Genomic DNA, 21,994 nt, shown 5'->3' with positions numbered 1-21,994 from the left:
ATATGAAGGTAGATCGATTGATTTTGTCGGTAGGTAGATGGATGGATGTATGTATGAAGGAAAAGATGGGTGAATTGATGAAAAGGTGAAACATAAAGAGAAATATAGATTCATAGACAGGTAGATAGATAGATAGATAGATAGATAGATAGATAGATAGATAGATAGATAGATAGATAGATAGATAGATAGATAGATAGATAGATAGATAGATAGATAGATAGATGGATAGAAAAGCGGATGATGGAGAGAGAGAGAGAGAGAGAGAGAGAGAGAGAGAGAGATGTAGTACCATATACCTGTCCCAACAACGATCAGGCCCTGGGACTAAAACCACCCCTATCTCTCGCGCTCTCTTTCTATCTCTCTCTCTCTCTCTCTCTCTCTATCTCTATCTCTGTGTGTTTCCTTATCTCTCTCCTTATCTCTCTCTCTCCCTCTGTGTATGTGTATGTGTGTGTTTCCTTCTCTCTCTCTCTCTCTCTCTCTCTCTCTCTCTCATTTATCAATTCCGGGAATTGGTAACATCTAAATATGGATGAAAAGAAGAATAAGGAGGAAGAGGCGGAGAGGGAGGTGGAGAAGTGGGAGTTGAAGATAAAGAGAAAATAATAATGAAAAAAATATAGAGACATAAATAGATAGATAGATAGATAGATAGATAGATAGATAGATAGATAGATAGATAGATAGATAGATAGATAGATAGATAGATAGATAGATACATAGATAGATAAATACATAGATAGATAGATATATAGAGACATACAGACATACAAATTGATAGATAAATACAACCAAAGATAACATATTGCACTGTATATATTTGTCCCGATGGTTGTCCGGCCCCGTAGGCCGGCCCCGTAGAACGTAAAATTTCGTCGGCGACTCGTCCTCCTATATAAGAAGTCACTGGCTAACCCACATCTGAGACCTACTCCGACGACCCGGCACTGCCGTCCTCTGTCGTCTTCCGGATAAAGACGTTGGGCACGTACAAAATGCTAAGAACAAATAGAAGAGCCCCTAGTCCTACCCATACCAAGCGCCCGACGTCCTCTGCCGTTTTTTTTTTTGTTTTTTTTTTTTTTCCTAACTTGGCTAACTTGGTACGGGTAGGTCTAGTTGCTCCTCTTTATTCTTAGTAACTGGTCCGTGCCCGACGTCTTTTTCCGGAAGACGGCAGAAGACAGCAGTGCCGGACCGTCGGAGTCAGTCTCCAATGTGGGGTAGCCCGATATATCTGTGACAGCCCGAATCGTTGGCAGACAAAGCAATTATTGCGGTGAGCAAGAAATCCTGGGTAAGAAAGAAAAGGATTCAATAAAGAGATAAACGAAACTCTCTTGTCGTGCGCTTTACTTATTAATCCAAACGACTGGGTGTCTATTTTACTTTAACCTGACCAAGAGGGCGATAAGCGCGACAAATCTCTGCCTTCAAGCTAAACCCGAATCGTTGAAAGTTCAAGTTGCATCTCAGTTACTGCCCTCTTTGTAATGATGGTAAGTATAATGCCAACTCGGAGTAAAATCGAACCCCTGCTGTCAAAGGTCAAGCTATCGGATTGTTATTGGGATTAGAACTTGCCATTTCTTATACTAGGGTCTGTATGTGTATAATAATAGTTGAATCTTTCAACTCCAACAACAATTCCAACTACTACAACTCCAACTACTACAACTCCAACTCTTAAAACTCCAACTCCAACGACTCCAACAACAACAACAACAACAACAACAACAAATAATGATGATGATGATGATGATGATGATGATGATGATGATGATGATGATGATGATGATGATGATGATAATAATAATAATAATAATAATAATAATAATAATAATAATAATAATAATTCAATATTGCCTACGTGTCTTTTCTATTTTTGTTTTTTGTTTTTTGTTTTACAAAATATGAGTAAATTACAAGTGCAACCGACTATGCAACTTACACAGGTCAGACCTGCCACAGTTCTTACAGTGTACAACACCGGAAGGCTCCAAATGGCTGTAGGGATACTCAAGAGATGCAGAATTCCAGTTGTGATCAGCCCAAATGTCATCACACCTTTTGGACCCAACCTGATTTGGATTAGAAATTATGTGGGAGGGAAGTATTATCAAAGGGTTCATTATTCACTTGTATATTATGCGATCAGTTTTGAAAGCTGACAGTACCGGCATGAATGGCCCTGGTCCTGACAATACATGTCATCATAAATCTCTATCGTGTACTAGCGTAGCCATCGTTAATTTAACGATGGCTACGATACTATAGAGCAACTGTTACTAGCATAAAACAGCCGAATGAGTCACCGTCCTTACAACGCCCACGTCCAGGTAAGAGAGTAGCTAATCAGAGACTATAAAGCGTTCACACAGCCGTTTACTGCTTTCACTTTAGTTCGACAGGTAAATTTTGCCGGACGCTAGTTCATAACAGATGGTGAGTCACGGCCTGTGCCGAAAGGGCGACTGAGCAATTTTTCCTATTTTGATGATTTTTTTCTCAAGTTCAAAGTGGCGTAGTAAAGATGCTATTAGATGTTGCAATAAGATATTTTAGAGTCATAACTAGTGATCTACATACTTTTATTTGATATAATTTTAGTAGATCATTTGGGATTAGATTTTATAGGAAATAACCATAAAAATGGGTCATAAATTTTAATTACTTCAAACGATATAATCAAAAATTACATAGTTATCTGAGTTTATACAAATAAATGAGAAATACTGCAATAATCATCAATATTCACAGAGTAGAAATATATAATCAAAGTCGTTTTGTAATGAAGCATTGTTGAGATATCCGCTCACCTGTACAGCAATATCCTTTTTTGAAAGCAATAAAAAAATGCGTAATCACCGAATTGTAGGGGTTTGTTGATCAAATGATCAAAACGAACAGATTTTAGTAATGGCAATTGACAATTCTTAGGAAAAGATATGTTATATACATTCCTTTGACGTTCGTATAGATCTAAACTATATAATAATAATAATAATAATAATAATAATAATAATAATAATAATAATAATAATAATAATAATAATAATAATAATTATAATGACGATAATAACTACAATAATGATAATAATAATAATAATAATAATAATAATAATAATAATAATAATAATAATAATAATAATAATAATAATAATAATAATAATAATAATAATAATGATGATGATGATGATCATGATCATGATCATTTTCATGAAAATAATACAGTAGCTATCACCTAAACGCCTGCTAATTTTGGTAAAACGCAATAATTTCTCTTTAAAATATCGTTCTAAATGCCCGTTTAAAAAAAATGGAATTCGCCTTTATATGTCCACTCTGACAGACAGGAAATAAAAAAAAAGAAAGAAAGAAAGAATAAAGAATTTTACTGAATCATTTGCGGCCAAAGAATTGACTCATCACCTGTTTCCGAGAGTTTTATTTAACTTCCCAACGCCCCAAATTACTATCAATTCATTCAATATGATTTACTCCTCCCCACTCCACGCTCTCCGGCAATTTCCTTTCATGTCCCTCAAACTGCTTTCTTTCCATGGAGCGTCCAATCAGCTTTTTACAATTGCCCATTTCCAATTGGCTGCTGAATAAGGACAATTCTAATTTCAATTGTCCACCACTCGGTCATCAGCAAAGTCAAGAAAGCTCCTCCTACTCAAATCACACATACCCACGAATATGATAGGCCTTGTAGACCAGTCACTGGTCTTTGATGTTACACAACCATCCGCCAGCTTTGATCACATCGCTTTTGATGATGTCACTCAATATCTATCTTCTTCTCTCAACCCCGTTGACTGTACCACGAGTCAACATAAAAGAATATCGCGGTGAGGTGCGAATCGTGAAGATGGAATGACGTAGCTGTGTTAAAAGTTATAGGTTCAAAGTTCAATTGTCAGAGAGAACTGTTGAGAGATTAAACTGAGGTGGTAAAATGAAAATTGTTTCGACGTAAAACGTTGCATAAATTAGTTTTATGTACACCAACACACACACACACACTTACACACACACACACACACACTCTCTCTCTCTCTCTCTCTCTCTCTCTTCTCTCTCTCTCTCTCTCTCTCTCTCTCTCTCTCTCTCTTCCTCTCTCTCTCTCTCTCTCTCTCTCTCTCTCCAGTGCTGTGACAAAAAAAAAAAAAGGACGCTGACCAGATAGCTAATACTATTTAAAATGGAAATTTGTTGAAACTGGTCTGCTTATTGAACAACCGAAGCATCGTGGATAATAGAAATGATCATTGTGAATCAGTTGAAACACGTGATATCGATGTAATACTAATACTAGTAATAATCATATAATATCAGTGTATTTATCTTACTCTTGATCACCATTGTAATAATAATAATAATAATTAATAATAATAATAATAATAATAATAATAATAATAATAATAATAATAATAATAATAATAATAATAATAATAATAATAATAATAATAATAGTAAAAAATAAATAATATCCATTTTTTGACAATAAAAATTCGTGATAAACGCATTGAAAAAGATGGGAGGGGGGGGAGGATTAATGATCAGATAATCAAAATGAACTGTTATTTTAAAATAAATTGACAATCATAGGTAAAGAAAAGTTATAAGTATTCCTTTGAACTTTGTATAGACGTCTAGATCTTAACACATTTTTATACTTTTTATTAACATACGTAAAACCTCACGATTATTGTAAGGAACAGCTGATTGTTACATTTCACAGAAATAGCATCTAATTAGCCAACGTTCTGTTTTCTTTTTTTTTCACCGGTGGAACTTCACTTCCTAATTCTGGAGCAGTTTGCACGAAATGTTTTTTAACCACATATCTCATTTGAGCCCTTTCACAGCTTATTCGGCAGAGTCCATTTGACATTTGCATTGAGACAATGCTTGTTTCAGTATGACCATTCATCTGAGTAAAGAAAAAAAATCATTAGTTACTATTGATATTGATGATGATGATGATGATGATGATGATGATGAGGATGATGATGATGATGATAATGATAATAATAATAATAATAATAATAATAATAATAATAATAATAATAATAATAATAATAATAATAATAATAATAATAATAATAATAATAATAATTGTAATTATAAGAGTTATAATAATATTATTGATTGTTAGTAATAATACGATAGTGATCGCCTAGATGCCTGCTAATAATAATAACGTAATAATTTTCCTTTAAAATATAGTTCTAAATGCCCGTTATTCAAAATGGAATCCGCCTATATACCCACTCTGAAATATTTTTAGCAAAAATAAGATAGAGAAAGAAGTTTACTGTAGCATTTACGGCCAAAAAATTTGATTTATCACCGGTCTGCGAGAGTCTTATTTGACACCTAGACAACGCCCCAAATTACGTTCAATTCATTTCAAATTTACTCCATCACTCCAGCAATTTCATCCCATGATCTCCAAACTGATTTCTCTCCATGGAGCGCCAATCAGATGTTTACAATTACCCATTTCCAATTGGCTGCTGAAAAAGGACAATTATAATTTCAATCGTCCACCAGTCGGTCATCGGCAAAGTCAAATAAGCCCCTCCCACTCAAATCACATATACTCTCGAAACTTCGGCCTTGTAGCGCAGTCCACCGGGCTTTTGATGTTACACAATCATCCGCCACCTTTGATCACATCGCTTTTTGATGTCATAATATATCTATCTACCCTCTTTTCCCACGCCCGTTGACTGTACCAACGGGCGATGTAGAAGAATATCGAGGGAAGGTGCGAATCGTGAAGACGGAATGGCAAATCGGTGTGAAAGTTATAGGTTCAAAGTTCAATTTTCACAGAGAAATCATGAGAACTTGACTGAACAAGCAATAAAAATCGTTCCGTGCTAAAAATGTGCGTACATGAGTTTTATACACACACACACACACACACACACACACACACGCTCCCTCCCTCCCTCCCTCTCTCTCTCTCTCTCTCTCTCTCTCTCTCTCTCTCTCTCTCTCTCTCTCTGAGTGTGTGTGTGTACTACTACTACTACGACTACTACGATTACTACTACTACTACTACTACTACTACTACTACTACTACTACTACTACTACTACTACTACGATTACTACTATTACTGCGCTATCATCATCATCGTCATCATCATCATCATCATCATCATCATCATCATCATCATCATCATCATCACCATAAAACAACAACAACTATAACGTTATCATCACAATTGGACTCGTGTTCTTTTGTCTCAGGAGTTTGTCTGAATACGGGACTATTTTGTTAGCCAACAAAGAATTACGAGTAGACAAGATGTGTTTACACATTCATTGTGCAGAAACCGGTCATTACAAATCATTGAAATAAATGCTAAATTAAAAGTATATTATTACTCTTATATTTACTACCATGTGTTAGGGTAACAAAACTCAGATAACATCAATTTGAATTTTTTAAACAATTAAAAATATAAAATATAAAAATATATTTACTACCATGTGTTAGGGTAACAAAACTCAGATAACATCAATTTGAATTTTTTAAACAATTAAAAATATTTTTCAGGTTAATTTTAAATAGAAAAATATACATTTTTCAAGAGAGAATAAAGTATACTCACCATTTCTTGATATCAATGAAAATAATTGCGTCTTGAAGACGAAAATGTGGCCGTTATATCCATATAAAATAGAAAAATATAGAAGAAGTGTATGGTCAGCAATTGCAGTGTAAAAATGAACGATTTTACGAAATCTGTCCTATAGCCTGACTGACAATGAAATCCAAGCGGTGCATTCTACCTGTAGGGATAAATATAGGCCAGTTTTCACGTTCAGGACATCTTTTATGACGTAACCACACGGTGGTCTCCCCGTCATCGACGGTGGGTCGTTCCCATTGGGGGTGAGGCGGTAGAAAACTAAAGTGAAAGATATCTAGTGTAATAAACGGCTGTGTTCATGACATCCGACTTGCTCAATTGTCAATACGATATTATTATTATTATTATTATTATTATTATTATTATTATTATATTATTATTATTATTATTATATTATTATTATTATTATTATTATTATTATTATTATTATTATTATTATTATTATTATTATTATTAATATAATTATTATTACTATTATTATCATTATTATTATCATTATTATTATTATTATTATTATTATTATTATTATTATTATTATTGCTGTTATTATTATTATTATTATTTTTATCATTATTATTGGTATTATTATTAATATTATTATTAGTGCTATTAGTATTATTAGTAGTATTAGGATTAGTATTAGTACTAGTAGTAGTTGTAGTAGTATAATTAGTATTATCATAAGTAGTATTATTTGTAGTATTATTAGTATAATTGTTAGTATATAGTATTATTAGTAATATTATTGTTATTGTTATTAGTATTATTAAAATTATTAGTATTATTAAGACTATTATTGTTAGTGTAATTAGTATTATTAGTATTATGAGTAGTATTAGTATTGTTAGTAGTATTAGTAGTAGCATTAGTAGTAGTATTGGCAGTATTATCATTATTTGTAGTATTAGTAGTAGTAGTAGTAGTAGTAGTAAGTATTAATACTAGTAGTATTAGTAGTAGTAGTAGTAGTAGTAGTAGTAGTAGTAGTAGTAGTAGTAGTAGTAGGAGTAGTAGTAGTAGTAGTAGTAGTAGTAGTAGTAGTAGTAGTAGTAGTAGTAGTAGTAGTAGTAGTAGTAGTAGTAGTAGTAGTAGTAGTAGAGTAGTAGTAGTAAGTAGTAGTATATAGTAGTAGTAGTAGTAGTAATAGTAGTAGTAGTAGTAGTAGTAGTAGTAGTAGTAGTAGTAGTAGTAGTAGTAGTAGTAGTAGTAGTAGTAGTAGTAGTAGTAGTATCGGTCCAGCATAAACATCAAGTACAGAAATTCCTGCGAGGAGCTGTCCGATTGGCCTTTTTTTAGCAAATCGTGGCATTCATAATGATATTATTCACTTGATCACATTAAGGTATTCGGATTTACAGAAATTTTTAATAATTTTCACCGATTAACAACATCAACTAATATTACTGTTAATATTACTGTCGTTTTTATGCCATCGATGTGATAATTATTGCCCTGGGAAATATGTATCAATGCCATCTAATTTATTCCTGATTAGGAATATACTGTTTACTTTAACTGTCATACTTGACTGAGTCCCATCATTCACATATTATATGCTATCTGGTGACACATGGCATCAGTGTATAATGATTAGACGATTGATTAGCAGGCTCTATGCTCCGTACTCTAGAAAAACAAATATTAAACATTTTGTCCAGAGAACTCATCCTTTATGTTTTTATGTTTTTAAGGGCTATTTTACGGCGCTTGCAACACATTTAGGTTATATCAGCGCAAGTAAAAAGGAAGAAAATGGGATAGTAAAAAGGTCTAGAATTACAATTAAAGCACCCAAGAAAAAGTAAGACATAGTCGAACTGGGAACATATAGGGATCAGATGTAGATTCCAAGAGCATACCACAAATGTACTTAGTTTGAGATCCCCTATAAGTCTCATCCGGACAAGTCATATGATATATCATCAGTGTTCATTCTATATCTATGACAATGAGTAACCATAAAGTCCTATATACTGTTTGTTTATGCATCCCAGTTATCTGCACATGCATTGATATTGTCAGTGTCACTTGATCTATGTATGACGTTGAGTAAACAAAATGACCTCTCTTCTATTTGTTTAAATCTTATTAAGTGAATTATCACTATGATGAGATGAAAAATTTTCCGATGATTAAAACAAATCAAAACGGTCATTTATTAACTTTTTGCCTTCGCATCAGAGAATTTACTTGTTTTTTATCAACTTGAGATTCATGAAAAATTAAAGCGAAAGAAGTATGTTTCGCTTTTGGACCAGCCTACCAGTTAGTATCAAGCTTTTGAACAATATTGGGATCTTAAAAGATTCATGAGGTACAATCAGGAAGGTTACATATTTTATCTTTGAATATCAACACTTCCGCTAATGCTCAGTCAAGAGTCAGCCGATTTATAAAAAAAGAAGAAGACATATAATAATATAACTTTTGCGATGGTATTGTTTAAATCTTTCTTCTTGGTTTTTATAAGTCATTGTCTTACTCTACTTGTAAGTATTTCAAATAAAATTGAAATTATTTGTGAATATCCCATCATTGTTTCCCTTTTCACTAATGTGACCAAAAAGATATTCCGCTGCTATGAATGAATGTCAAATATAGGATCGAGAGACGTGTTTCACTTGATTTCAACTTGACTTCATGGCCAACTTAGTATAAGATTTCAGTCTGATTCAGAATGGATTTGATTTTATTATTCCTTTGAAAATAATCTGACACACCCACAAAGCAGAGAAAATCGGTTCATTCTATTTTTGACAAATGTTTTTATAGGCAAACTTCTCTATAAATTATAAATGAAATTGTGGTACATATCAACCAAAACAAGCCACAATCTTAGTTTCCCTGCACATAGATATTGTTTTCTTTAAAGGGGGGGGGGGGGAACATAATCATGGTTTTCCCACAAAATAAAAGATGGGACATTTAGGCTATTAAAACTATGGTCGTGGTCTCCTGGGGTATTTCCCTCAGACAGAGTAAACAGCTTAAATTTATTCACGGGCCAACTTCAGTTCGCTGCCTAAGCAACGTGTAAATAAAAGGTTGGTTGGATGCGCATGCCATTACTAAGGATCAATTGCAGCACAGTTCGGGTCATTTGCATCTAATTATTTTAAAAGTCTGGCACATGATAGTATTCCATCACTTAACATTAAATTACCCACCTTGTAACGATTATTCCAGAGGGAATCTGCATAAAAAAGTAACCAAAGAAGAATGAAGAAACCACCCAGCCTTGGGTCTGGGAATCCCATGAAAATTTCCAAGCCTAAAATATAATGTAATGATACATTGATATCACTTGATACATACATCAATGTGTGTAAAAAAAGAGGGGACAAGCTCTAACACATTATAGTTAAAATGGTTGTTCTTCTGGAGTTGTAATATTATATATATATATATTATGTATATGTATATATATATATATATATATATATATATATATATATATAATATATATATATATATATATATACATGGGCGCCCAGAGCCTCCAACCAGGAGGATAGGTTGTGCAATATCAATGTGCATTATATATATATATATATATATATATAATATATATATATATATATATATATATATATTATAAGGATGTCAACAAAGTAGTAATTCGTTTCATTTTGCGCAACATGTCAAAAGTAAACATCGAAGAATTATTTAAGATTACTTTATTATTTCACTTATTCGTGTTCGATTTGTCAACTGCTCTAATAAAAAAATTCCATCACATTAGCTCATGACTCTTAATTGGGTTGATTTATTTTCCAAGTTTCATGACAAGACAGATTTTCTTGATCATATTTGAATAACTTGTCCTAACTTACTCTTCACTGCTCTTTCCAATGCTTGTTGTTTTTGTTCTTTCTTTTTTTATTTGGGGGGTGGGGGGTGGGGGGGGGGGGGGTTTGTTCTTGTCTTGCTTTGATTGTTTATTTGTTTGTTTGGGGGGGGGGGGGGTCAAAAGGAAGACGATTGGATTGTTGAAAAAATATAAATATACAATTAAATATACCCGAAACAAAGTAAGACAAACTGGACTGTCTCAAAAAAAGGGAATAGACTTATATTCAAATAGAAAACCATTAATTGCTTGGTTTGGGATCACCTAAAACTCGCATCACGACACAATGCAAATGTCGCTGCTTCAAGCTCGAAGAAATAAATAACAATAGACAAACGGATTGGGGATTGGACGCTTCAATTTGAATAACGATAAACATAATGTGAAGGTTTCTGGTTTCTCTTTTGTCAACTAAACACGATGGCTGAAACATTAAAGATGAATGAGAGATGAAAGAATGGTATAGTTAAGATGAATCACCTTTCAGAGGACTCGTTAAATCATTAATAATGTTATAGCTTTATTAAGTCATATGAAATCCAGGTTTTTAAAAAATTTATTTATTTATTTATTTATTTATTTATTTATTTATTCATTCATTTATTTATTTATTTATTTATTTAATTATTTAATTATTTATTTATTTTTGTATTTCTTTATTTGTTTAGTTAGTGATTTTGTTTTAAGGTCAATATCCCTGTGCCTATGTTTATTATTGTATGTATAAGATGAAGATAAAACTAAACTAACAAAGTGACTACAAACATGTCCCTCATTCCTGAGGTTAGAAAAAAATATTTTTAAATCGTTTATTCAATACAAACAAATGAAAAAATCCTCTATTCACCAATTACCTCATTGCCACTTTCATTTCCTGATGTGACTACGTCAAAAGCAGTGTCGTTTTTCAGGAAAATGCTATTACTGTCAGGATTGCCTGAATTCCTCTTCTGACGGTGGTGACTGAGAATGTTATCTTCGTCATCATCTTTCAGCATGCAGACCATGGCTGAAGTCATGCTGGCCTGACTAGCAATGGACATACTCATGACCAAAGCTCCAAGTATGGCCACAAACAGTCGACATGATCTCCATAATGTTACTGGTGGGATGTAATGCAATAATGTAATAATTATAACAATTAATGTTTACAGCGCACAGAATCTACAAAGTGCTCTAAGGCTCTACACATACAAATACAATAGGTAACACAAAACGCAATAAATACTAATACTACTAAATAGAAATGTTTTCAAAAGTTTCCTAAAATTACTGAGTTCAGGGGCGTCTTTGATTTGTTAACCTAATTTGTTCCATACTTTTGGGGCCCCACCAGAGAAATATAGTAAAATGTCCCCAAAGATATCTCTCAGAGTGAAGATACAGATGACTTTATCGTTTAACAGTCCATCCCAAACCGATATTATGACGAGATGGCAATGGTGACTTTAACCCTCTCCCTACCTGCAGCAAAATCGTCACATTTGTTACAATACAATATACATTTTAAAAATCCAGATTTATTTTTTACATTACAAACTTTGAAGAATGATCTTTGTTTCATTAATAAGAACATAAAGTTGTTTTGTAGAGAGCTTGTTTGTGATTTAAAACATTTTTCTGCTGGGTAAGCCTGCCATTTTGGAAGAATACTGAAAATGATCGGTAAGGAGAGAGTCAAAGATTAGATAAAGTCTAAATAATAAAACAGTAGAGAAATTAAAAACACAAGTACTAAAAGAACTTCAGTCACATTTTTCATGATGTTTCAGCTGACTTGTGATGAACTTAAGGCATAAGCACCTTAGTTGACTCACCAATTGGCTTCTACAGTCATGACGTCACTTCCCTTGTAATGACGCGTAGTAACTTAGTAACTGGTTCTAAAGTTTCGGAACAATGGCGGATGCCCTTATGAAATATTTCTCCGACGAGCATAAAAGTGTGTCCAGAGGAGAAAAACATAAATATGATCATGTTTTAACATTTATACATTCTGATGACATGACATATGAAAAAGTTCTTGCCAACATGAAGAATAAAAAGTACCAATTTTCTTTGTTTAGAACCATGCTGCTCGCCGTTGCTGGACGACGTGTCATCAGACTATTGAATCCAATTGCTTTTATAAGTATAATTTCAGTCCTTCATCTGAATGCCTTAATTTTATTAGAGTAATACTAACCTGCTAGAAGCTGTGGACTGTAAAGAAAGTATTGAGCATAAATTTAAAGGACAATAAATGAAACGAGGCTCATGCCCCTTCTTCAGACAATAAAAAAAACAATAAAAACATTATTACATCACTTAAAATCTAGGCAGACGGCGGGAAAGTATTTGGCACTTCTTGTAGGCTAGAGGAGGTCCCTATAGCTCAGTTGATAGAGCACTCGCTTCACACGCAAAGGAACCGTGATCGATGTCAGGTGCAGTCGAGATTTTTTTCTGACCCCCCCCCCCCCCCCCCCCCCCATCTACCCATCAGTGACTCGGTAGCTGTATCTGTTAGATCTGGTGGAATGTACTTTGCGATAAACTAGTGTCTTATCCAAAGGGTAGCAAGAAATTGCTATTGTCCGTTTCGCGCTACTTAAACCGGGATAAACTCCGGCTCTGAAGGAATACTTGTCGGCTAGTAATACAATCTCGATTTTTCCATTTTCATTTATTTATTTTATTTTTGTACCATTCTCTACATCTGAATCCAAGCTTTAATCTCTATTTTCTCAAAAACTAACTTCATTTGACTAAAGTACTCTTATTTCTGGACTATTTAACCAAGTTAACTACCATACCGTAGAAAAAAACTCGTATTTACAAATGTGTCAAGAAAACTCTTCCTTCAAATATCAATCGATTTAAATTACCCTAATCTTAGCAAAATATCTCAAACCTGGGACTCCGCGTGGTATGATCTTTCTAACTGTAAAAATAAACTTCACAATTTTATAAATATGATTATTTCGAATTTAATATTTCAAAAAAAAAATTTAATAAAATAAAATCCCCTTTATTCATCCCCAAGGGGAAATTTGTCATCAGGGTCTATTCCAAGGGAAGATTGGAATAACCTAGGCGTCAGCCGCAGAGCAGCGCCGCAAAGTGAGCTAGGGCGTGGTGAATTGCTCAAAGCCACTCAGCGTAGCGGCGGGTGACTTGGTACATTTCGAACCGCTGAGCCACGCTGTCCCTTATTATCTTTACCTATTCTATCTTGACATAACACTAGTCTCGATTAACGCGTGGTGGATCACGTGCGTTTATAAGTAGAAAAATAATTGTCTACATCAATATTTAGAAAGGTTCAAACGTTCCTCGTTTGATTTATATGTAATTCCTAAAGATATTTCGAAGTTGACGTCACTCAGGTCTTTGTTATTGTTTTTTTGCCATCCGCGTTTATGAGTAATTCTCACTTAACTGTATTAACCAGACTATAAACGTTCAAGATTACATACCGTTTTGTGTGTTGGTCCGTTTTACTTCCGGATGGCATTGTTGTGAGCTTCTTAGACAAGCGCATACTATCTATAAATCAACTTCTCAGGATATTGTTTCATAGTTTAGTAGGCTTATGTGCTGCGGTCTTGTGGTATGCCTCCCACCTTCTGAGGTGGAGGAGGAGGAGGAGGAGGGGGAGGAGGAGGAGGGGGAGAGAAGAAGAAGAAGAAGAAGAGAAGAAGAAGAAGAAGAAGAAGAAGAAGAAGAAGAGAAGAAGAAGAAGAAGAAGAAGAAGAAGAAGAAGAAGAAGAAGAAGAAGAAGAAGAAGAAGAAGAAGAAGAAGAAGAGGAAGAAGTGAAATACAAATGTCTGAGCAAAAAACAGGTACTTACATTTTTCTGGATTATCTACGTTTTCATTGTTCGATTTGTCTGTAATTTTGTCCTCTTCTGTATATATTAATATATTATCATCATTTTTTTTTCTCATTCGAATCCAACGTCATTGTTTGCAGATGTGACAGATTATCCTGTTACGAAAAAAATGTGACAAATTACGGAGCAGGCACTGGTGTGAGATAAAGATCTGAAAAAGTGTGTATGAATCAGTGCATACAAAAGTAAGAAAAAATACAATGTAAAAAATCCCCAAAAACAGCCTACGAGGTTATGTTTTCTTGTTTTGTTGTTTTTTGTTTTGTTTTGTTTTTTGTTTTTTTAATGTAGACCCCGTGGGTATTTTTTCCTGTTTTTCTTTTTACAGTTGTTACGCGCTTGCGTCACATTTAGGTCACTTTTGCTCTAATAAAAAAGGAAATATAAGGGATAGTGAAAAAAAATTATAAATAAAGGTACCCAAGAATAGGAAATATAAAGGAGACTGGTTCAAATAGGGAACATATTTATCTCCCAAAACAGCTACTAACTATTTGACTCTTGGCTAAGGACTTCGACAAGGTCCAGGACAAAATAAATCGCATTCCAAGACAAAGACAGAAAGCATCTCGGCAAACAGAACAGATATAAGGGGATAGAAGACACAGCAAGTAACCTTCTGCCCAACCATGGGTTGAGCATTTTTCTTAAAAAGCACACCATCTATATATTAGCCTAGAACATACGTCTTGTATAATCAAATAATCGTCTTTTTAAGACGTGACATCAGACTATTGAATCCAATTACAAAGTAATAGGTTTCTCAACCTATGTTTTTACATCGGTCTCCGCGTATCAAAGTTGTAGAGAAACGTATATAAAGTCTGAGCATTTATATAGTGCAATAACCACTAAACATGCTCAACGCGTTTTACAAGGAGACCTAGCCAACAGCAACACTAAACATATAAGACGAAACATGTTTCGTGTTAGGAGATATTACTTTTTTTCGGACAGAGACAACGGTGTTGACGACCAGGTACTCATTTTAAACCTGAGTACAGTGAGATGATATGAGTAAAGAGCCTTTTTCAAGGACTCAACTAAGCACCGTTCCTAGTGGGACTCGAACCCTCGACTTATCGGTCCCAAGATGATTATCACCACAAGACCACATAGCGACACGATACTAAAAATTAAAATTTAAGCTCAATTTATATAACTGGTTTTCCCGATAGCTTAGTTGGTAGAATACTCACTTCACACGCGAAGGGACCGAGATCAATCCTGAGTGAAATCGAGCTTTTCTTCTGCCCCCCCCCCCCCCTGCCCTGTTCACTCAGCAATGATTGGGTAGCTGGGTCTGTTAGATCTGCCGAAAATACTTTGCGATAAACTAGTGCCCTATTCAAAAGGGCACCAAGCAATTTCTAAAAAGTAGTAAACAAAAAAAGAATATAATAGCTTAAAAAAAAAGAATAAAATACCAAACACGGAATGTTTCGGGTTCATATTCCTTATTCAGCTAACAAAGAAATATCAGTGAAAACAAATATTAAGAAACAAAATCGACGGCAGAGAAGTTTTCGGCAGGTCCTTTCTGTATTAAGATCTTGCAATGTTTGCTAGGTCACTAATGAGTGCCAAATTGAGCGGGATAATAAACAAAGCATAAAAGTTGGTGCATAAAAAAACACGAGTGGAAAAGAAATGAATGTGAAATGTAATGTATCAGTTGAAATAAATCCAATAAATGTGTGAAAAAATAATCCAGAAGAATGAAGACTGGACAGTGATCCAGTGATCATGAATGTGTTTATATCTTCTCCAACGATGAAGAGAATAACACAAACTTTAGATATACCACAGATGCGATAGTCTAGTAATAATATTCCAATTTGGTGTTGAGTCTACGGGGTTCTTAAAAAACTGCTCTTGTCCGGGTTGTAAATGATCTTCTTCAAATCATCGATAAATGTTCCTGCACACTTCTTAACCTTCTTGATTTATCATCAACTTTTCACACTATCGATCACGACCTACTGTTAAAACGTTTAGAAATATTGTTCTGCATTTCCGATACGCACTCAGTTGGTTTAAATCGTATTTATTAGATAGACGACAAATTGTGGTTGTAAATATTTTGAAGTCCGATCAAATTCCTTTGGAATGTGGTGTCCCACAGGGACCTGTTTTTTGTTCTCTACATAAATCAGGGCTTTAGCCTGTCCTACCACCAATATGCTGATGACAACCAGTTGTTTGGATCTCAATGTACCAAAAACCTACAAAATGTTATAAGTACATGTAAAAAATGTGTACTAGGTGTAAGGGATTGGATGTGTAGGACAGACTAATGTTGAATGACGACAAAACGGAGAGGATGTATGTAGGGAACAGAAGAATTTGGAACGAGAAGAAATTGAAAGTAGGAGAGATGTCATTAGATATTGTTGACAAGATCAAAAATCTTGGAGCATTTTTAGACTCAGAACTGTCGATGGACCACCAAATTAAGACAATGATCCAATCATTGATGTGTCAGTTGCAAAAAAAAAATGGTTCTATATGACAGTTCCTTTTTGGGGATGTTACCAAAAGCTTGTCGTTTCTTTTTTTATTTTCAAAGCTGGATTACTGTAATGCTTTGTTGTTTGGTGTCTAGGAACATTTGCTCCGGCGGCTTCAGACGGTCAAAGATAATGCTGCCAGATTGGTCTTTCGAAGGCGGAAACTTGACTCTGTTACACCTCTCCTTCCGAGATTACACTGGCTGTCTGTTGAGAAAAGGAACACATTCAAAGCATGTGTCCTAGTTTATCGTTGTCTGGAAAACACTAACCCTCCCATCCCCACAGAGCTCCTAAAGAAATATTCGACAACCCGATCTTTGCATTCCTCCAATGACACCGCCCGTTTGGCTATCCCACGCATTTGTACAAATGCTGTGTGAATGTCCTTTTCTCATTTTGGTCCGTTTGTATTGAACACCATTCCATAGAGCATCAGAGAGTCCAAATCATTGTCTGTGTTCAAGAAATTTGAAAACATTTCTTTTTTTATGTCATGTAATTTCTATCTTGTTTTGTGTTGATGTAAAGCGCCAAGAGCCTCATGATTTAGGATACTGTGCGCTCTATAAGACTATCATTAAACGTCAATGAGATATGTTTTCAGTAGCTGAATTTTAATACAAATGTGAGCGGCCTTGGGTTGGGCCAGAAAGGCCAAATTGGTGGAATTGTCGTGCCACACCTTTTTTCCGATTTCTGGCAATGTCCCGTAGTCACTGTGCAAAGCGATCTCACAGTCATTTCCCCGTATCGCCAACGTAATAGATGTTACATTAAACGCATACAAGGTTGCGGTCTGTACAAATAAAATGTCTTGTGATGGTCCAAACCTTCTCCGGAAATGCAATGATCTTGTCCTCATAAAGGTTCTCACACGTTCTTCATCAGGCCTCATGCATCTGCGGGCTGTAGTTTAATAATAACAACAACAACAACAACAACAATAATAATAATAATGATAATAATAAAATAATAAATAATAATAATAATAATAATAATAATATAATAATAATAATAAATATAATAATAATATAATAATAATAATATAAATAATAATAATAATAATAATAATAATAATAATAATAATAATAATAATAATAGATAATAATAATAATAATAATAATAATAATAATAATAATAATAATAATAATAATAATAATAATAATAATAATATATATAATAATATAATAGTAATAATAATAATGGAAAACTTCAGAAATCATTCCTGTCCCCAAAAAAGACAAAGTAAAATCAATGAATGATCTGAGACCTGTCGCTCTCGCATGAAATGTTTTGAAAAAACATTTTGTTACGAACCAATAACCATGTTAGACCTCTTTTAGACCCTTAACAATTTGCCTACCAAAGTAAGCGCAATGTAGAAGACGCTATCCTTGTTTTTACAAATAATACCTACAAACATTTAGACACGCCTAAAATTTACTGCAGGATTCTTTTTGTTGATTTTTCGTCCGCCTTTAATACGATTCAGCCCCACCTCCTTGCTCATAAACTGTCTACTTTTAAATTTAATCCGTATATCATCTTCTGGGTGCTAGACGTCCTTACAAATAGAATACAGTATATACAACTAATAGGAGACGTATCCAATAACATAACTATAAATATTGGTGCTTCGCAGGGCTGTGTAATCTCTCCCATGCTTTTTATACTTTATACAAACGACTGTAAAAGTTCAGATCTAAACATACCCCTTTTAAAATTAAATTACTAATAATGACGAAATAAATTATAAGGAATAAATAAATAAATTTGTTTCCTGATGCGACAATAGCCACATTGAAGACCAAATAATTATAGACTTTAGAAAAGATAAGAATATAAAAGACCATAATATCACTATTAAAAATGAAAAAGTAGAGCAAGTAGTAGAATACAAATATCTAGGAGTCACCATGGACAAATTCCGGTGGGACGTACAAATCAGTTATATCAATAATAAAATGAATCAAAGAATGTACTTTTTACGGAAATTATCCCAGGTAAACATTGACAAAACACTTTGTACATTATTTTATAGATCTGTAATTGAAAGTGTTTTTGGTTTTTTTGTATTACTGTCTGGGGGGGGGGGGGTGAATTGTCTTAGCTCAGCAAAAGCTATCTTTGACAGGACTATTAAAAGAGTTAACACACTTACCACAGGATCCACTTCTTTTAATGATTTATATACAGAATACTGCTTAAGAAAAATTGGAAATATTTTAGACAATCCAGCACATCCTCTAAATCATTAGATCACTAAGTCGAACAGAAGTGACCGATTGTTGTCTATCCGAACAAAAAGTGAAAGATACCTCCGATCCTTTTTATCTTACAGTTGCAGAATTTTTAATAAAGAAAAAATGTATAAATTTTGGTCTACGTCTGTTTAACTTTGAATCTATTTCTTTAAAATTACTCCATACCCACAATTTTTTAACATCAATTTATAAAATCGCTACAACTATATAATTTACCTATTTAATATATATGTACTATGTAATTTATACTATGTAATTTTTCTCCGTCAATTTACAATATTATTATACTGTATCTAATTCTTAGCTTTTTACTATTTTTTTTCTTATACGTTGACATCAATATACACTTTACTAGATAGCTATATCTTTACAATTATATAATATGTACATCTCTTGAAATTTATACAATGTAATTATTCTTACAGCTTACAATATTATAACACTATACCTATTACCAAGTTTTACTTTACCACATTTATTTACGTTTATATATACGGGACATGTGTGGCGATGAGACGGAATAGAAAAGTTGGTAACATCTGGGATTATCGAAGGAAAGAGAGCGAGAGGAAGACAAATGATGACTTATTTAAATAACCTAAGAATGGCCAAATGTGATTTTAAAAGCAACACAGATTTCATGCGCATCGCAGAGGATCGTGATTCGTGGAGACAGCTGACCGTCAACGTGCTCAAGAGCACAAGCCACGATGGATGATGATTATATTTTTGTATGTATCATTGTCGGCATTTTATACGTCTGTACAAAAATATACTTTTTGGATGAATAAAGTACATTATTATTATTTTTTTTATTATTAACTTGGTTAGCATGAGGATGGGGTTTGAATGGGAGCCCACATAGAATTCTGACAGAATGCATCATACTTATACTTTATACTTTATTCATAAACGAAAAATGGAAATTCGTTTAGAGATGTGGCATGCATGAAAATGTAGAAACACAAAGTTGACGACAATGTATATATATTCATTATTATTACTCCGAAAGACTGGTTACATAATATAATAATAATAATATTAATAATAATAATAATAATAATAATAATAATAATAATAATAATAATAATAATAATAATAATAATAATAATAATAATAATATGATGATGATAATAATAATAATAATAATAATAATAATAATATAATAATAATAATAATAATAATAATAATAATAATAATAATAATAATAATAATAATAATAATAATAATAATAATAATAATATAATATGCAAATGTACAAAAATGTAAGAATATACAACCAAGAACCAAAAGAAACCCTTTATATATTAATTTGATAAATTGAGATAGGCCATACCTACCACGATGTTACCGTTGTCGTCTACATCTTTAAATATATGGGGACAGCGAGGCTCACCGGTATGATCATTGCTCCGTACCCGAAAGGAACCGAGTTCGATCACCGGCCGCTGCGTTGTGTGGCCTTGAGCAAGTAACCTTGCCCTAGCTCAATTTGCGACGCTGCACTGCGGCAGACGCCTGGGTTATTCCAGTCTCCCCTTAGGATAGAGCCTAGAGACTAATTTCCTCTATGGGATTAATAATGGGAATTTTATTAAAAACAGGGAACTATTCAAGGATAAGAAAACAATCGAAAAAAAAATTAAGAAAGAAAATAACGGAAAATGAAACAAAAAAGAAATAAAAACGTGGCAAGAATTATTTATGTGAAAAGAGACGTGTTGGTAACACCATCTGAAGCGACAATGATTTATTGAAATTGAATGGCTATGTGGTCTTGTGGTATGACACTCGCTTTCGGATCGGAAGGTCCTGTGTTCCAGCCTCGCTCGGCGCATAGTTGAGTCCTTGGAAAAGGCTCCTTACTCACATACTCTCACCGTACTCATGCGTAAAATGAATACCTGGTCGTAAACAGCGTTGTTTCTGTCCGAAAAATATGTATTATCGCCTACAGGCATCATGTCAAGTCCTTCATGTTACGTGTTGCTGTTTGCTAGGGACCCCTTGTAAAAAGCTTTGAGCACGTTTTAGTTGATATTGCGCTATATAAAAGCTCAGTTTTAGAAAGAAGAAGGCCTTTAGTGGAACTGAATGCGCAATGTAAGATAAAATTGAAAGGAGCACTTTTCAGTCTCGAGGTTTGGTTTTTTATTATTTTTTTTTGCTATGACTTAATGAAATACAAGACCTATTGAAATTACTCTTATCTCTAATTGTGACCCATCGACTCAAAGCGGTTTTATGTCGAGATAAACTCGGTGACGGGAATTAAATTTATTGTCACAAACATGAAACGTGGGGTTCATCATTAATATTTCTGTTCTTTATGGTGGAGAGTAAATAGTTTCTTATATTACAAAAAATTCAAGGATTGTATTTACTATCACTTTAATTCTGAGCTGAATAAGGAAGAAAAGTGTGATGACAAAAAAAAACTGGTTCCTATTTCATTGGAAGTGTACAACCACTCTTCCGGAGAACTGGATATATACCTTGTGTAATTGATCTTCTGGCCCCAGAGTGATGGCATTTTATATTCTAGCCTAAATAAATTATGCTGGTCGACAATAAAGATGGAACGTCATCGCTCTTTTACCTCCGGTAATCCTAAGAATCTGCCCATGCATCCTACTGTTAAAATAGCTTTACCTCCATTATGTACTCTATTCATTATTATTACTCGGAAGGACTGGTTACAAAATAATAGTAATAATAATAATAATAATAATAATAGTAAATAATAATAATAATAATAATAATAATAATAATAATAATAATAATAATAATAATAATAATAATAATAA

General features: G+C 33.5%; 1 protein-coding gene across 4 annotated transcripts in view; it reads right to left on the bottom strand.

Annotated features, from left to right (window-relative positions):
* Positions 1-19,671, bottom strand: part of LOC144969580 (sialin-like) — a 31,780-nt gene extending 12,109 nt beyond the window's left edge. For 2 of the 4 annotated variants that reach the window (XM_078908722.1, XM_078908725.1), the window contains exons 1-6: positions 19,085-19,576; positions 14,369-14,505; positions 11,390-11,637; positions 9,853-9,956; positions 2,826-2,840; positions 1,958-2,087 (exon numbers count right to left, since the gene is read on the bottom strand). In XM_078908722.1, the coding sequence (XP_078764848.1) occupies positions 1,958-2,087; positions 2,826-2,840; positions 9,853-9,956; positions 11,390-11,637; positions 14,369-14,465 (594 nt within the window). In that variant the 5' untranslated portion in view covers positions 14,466-14,505; positions 19,085-19,576. Of the gene's footprint in view, positions 1-1,957; positions 2,088-2,825; positions 2,841-9,852; positions 9,957-11,389; positions 11,638-14,368; positions 14,506-19,084; positions 19,577-19,652 lie in introns of those variants that run through there. The other 2 variants (XM_078908723.1, XM_078908724.1) reach the window with 2 other exon arrangements.
* Between the last annotated feature and the right edge of the window lie 2,323 nt (positions 19,672-21,994).

Source organism: Berghia stephanieae, chromosome 3, assembly GCF_034508935.2.
Source record: "Berghia stephanieae isolate SIO BIC M18660-M18661 chromosome 3, UCSD_Bste_1.3, whole genome shotgun sequence".
Taxonomy (NCBI): Eukaryota; Metazoa; Mollusca; class Gastropoda; order Nudibranchia; family Aeolidiidae; genus Berghia; species Berghia stephanieae.
The sequence above is the reverse complement of the archived record's forward strand: the minus strand, read 5'-3'. Positions and strand labels throughout refer to the sequence as shown.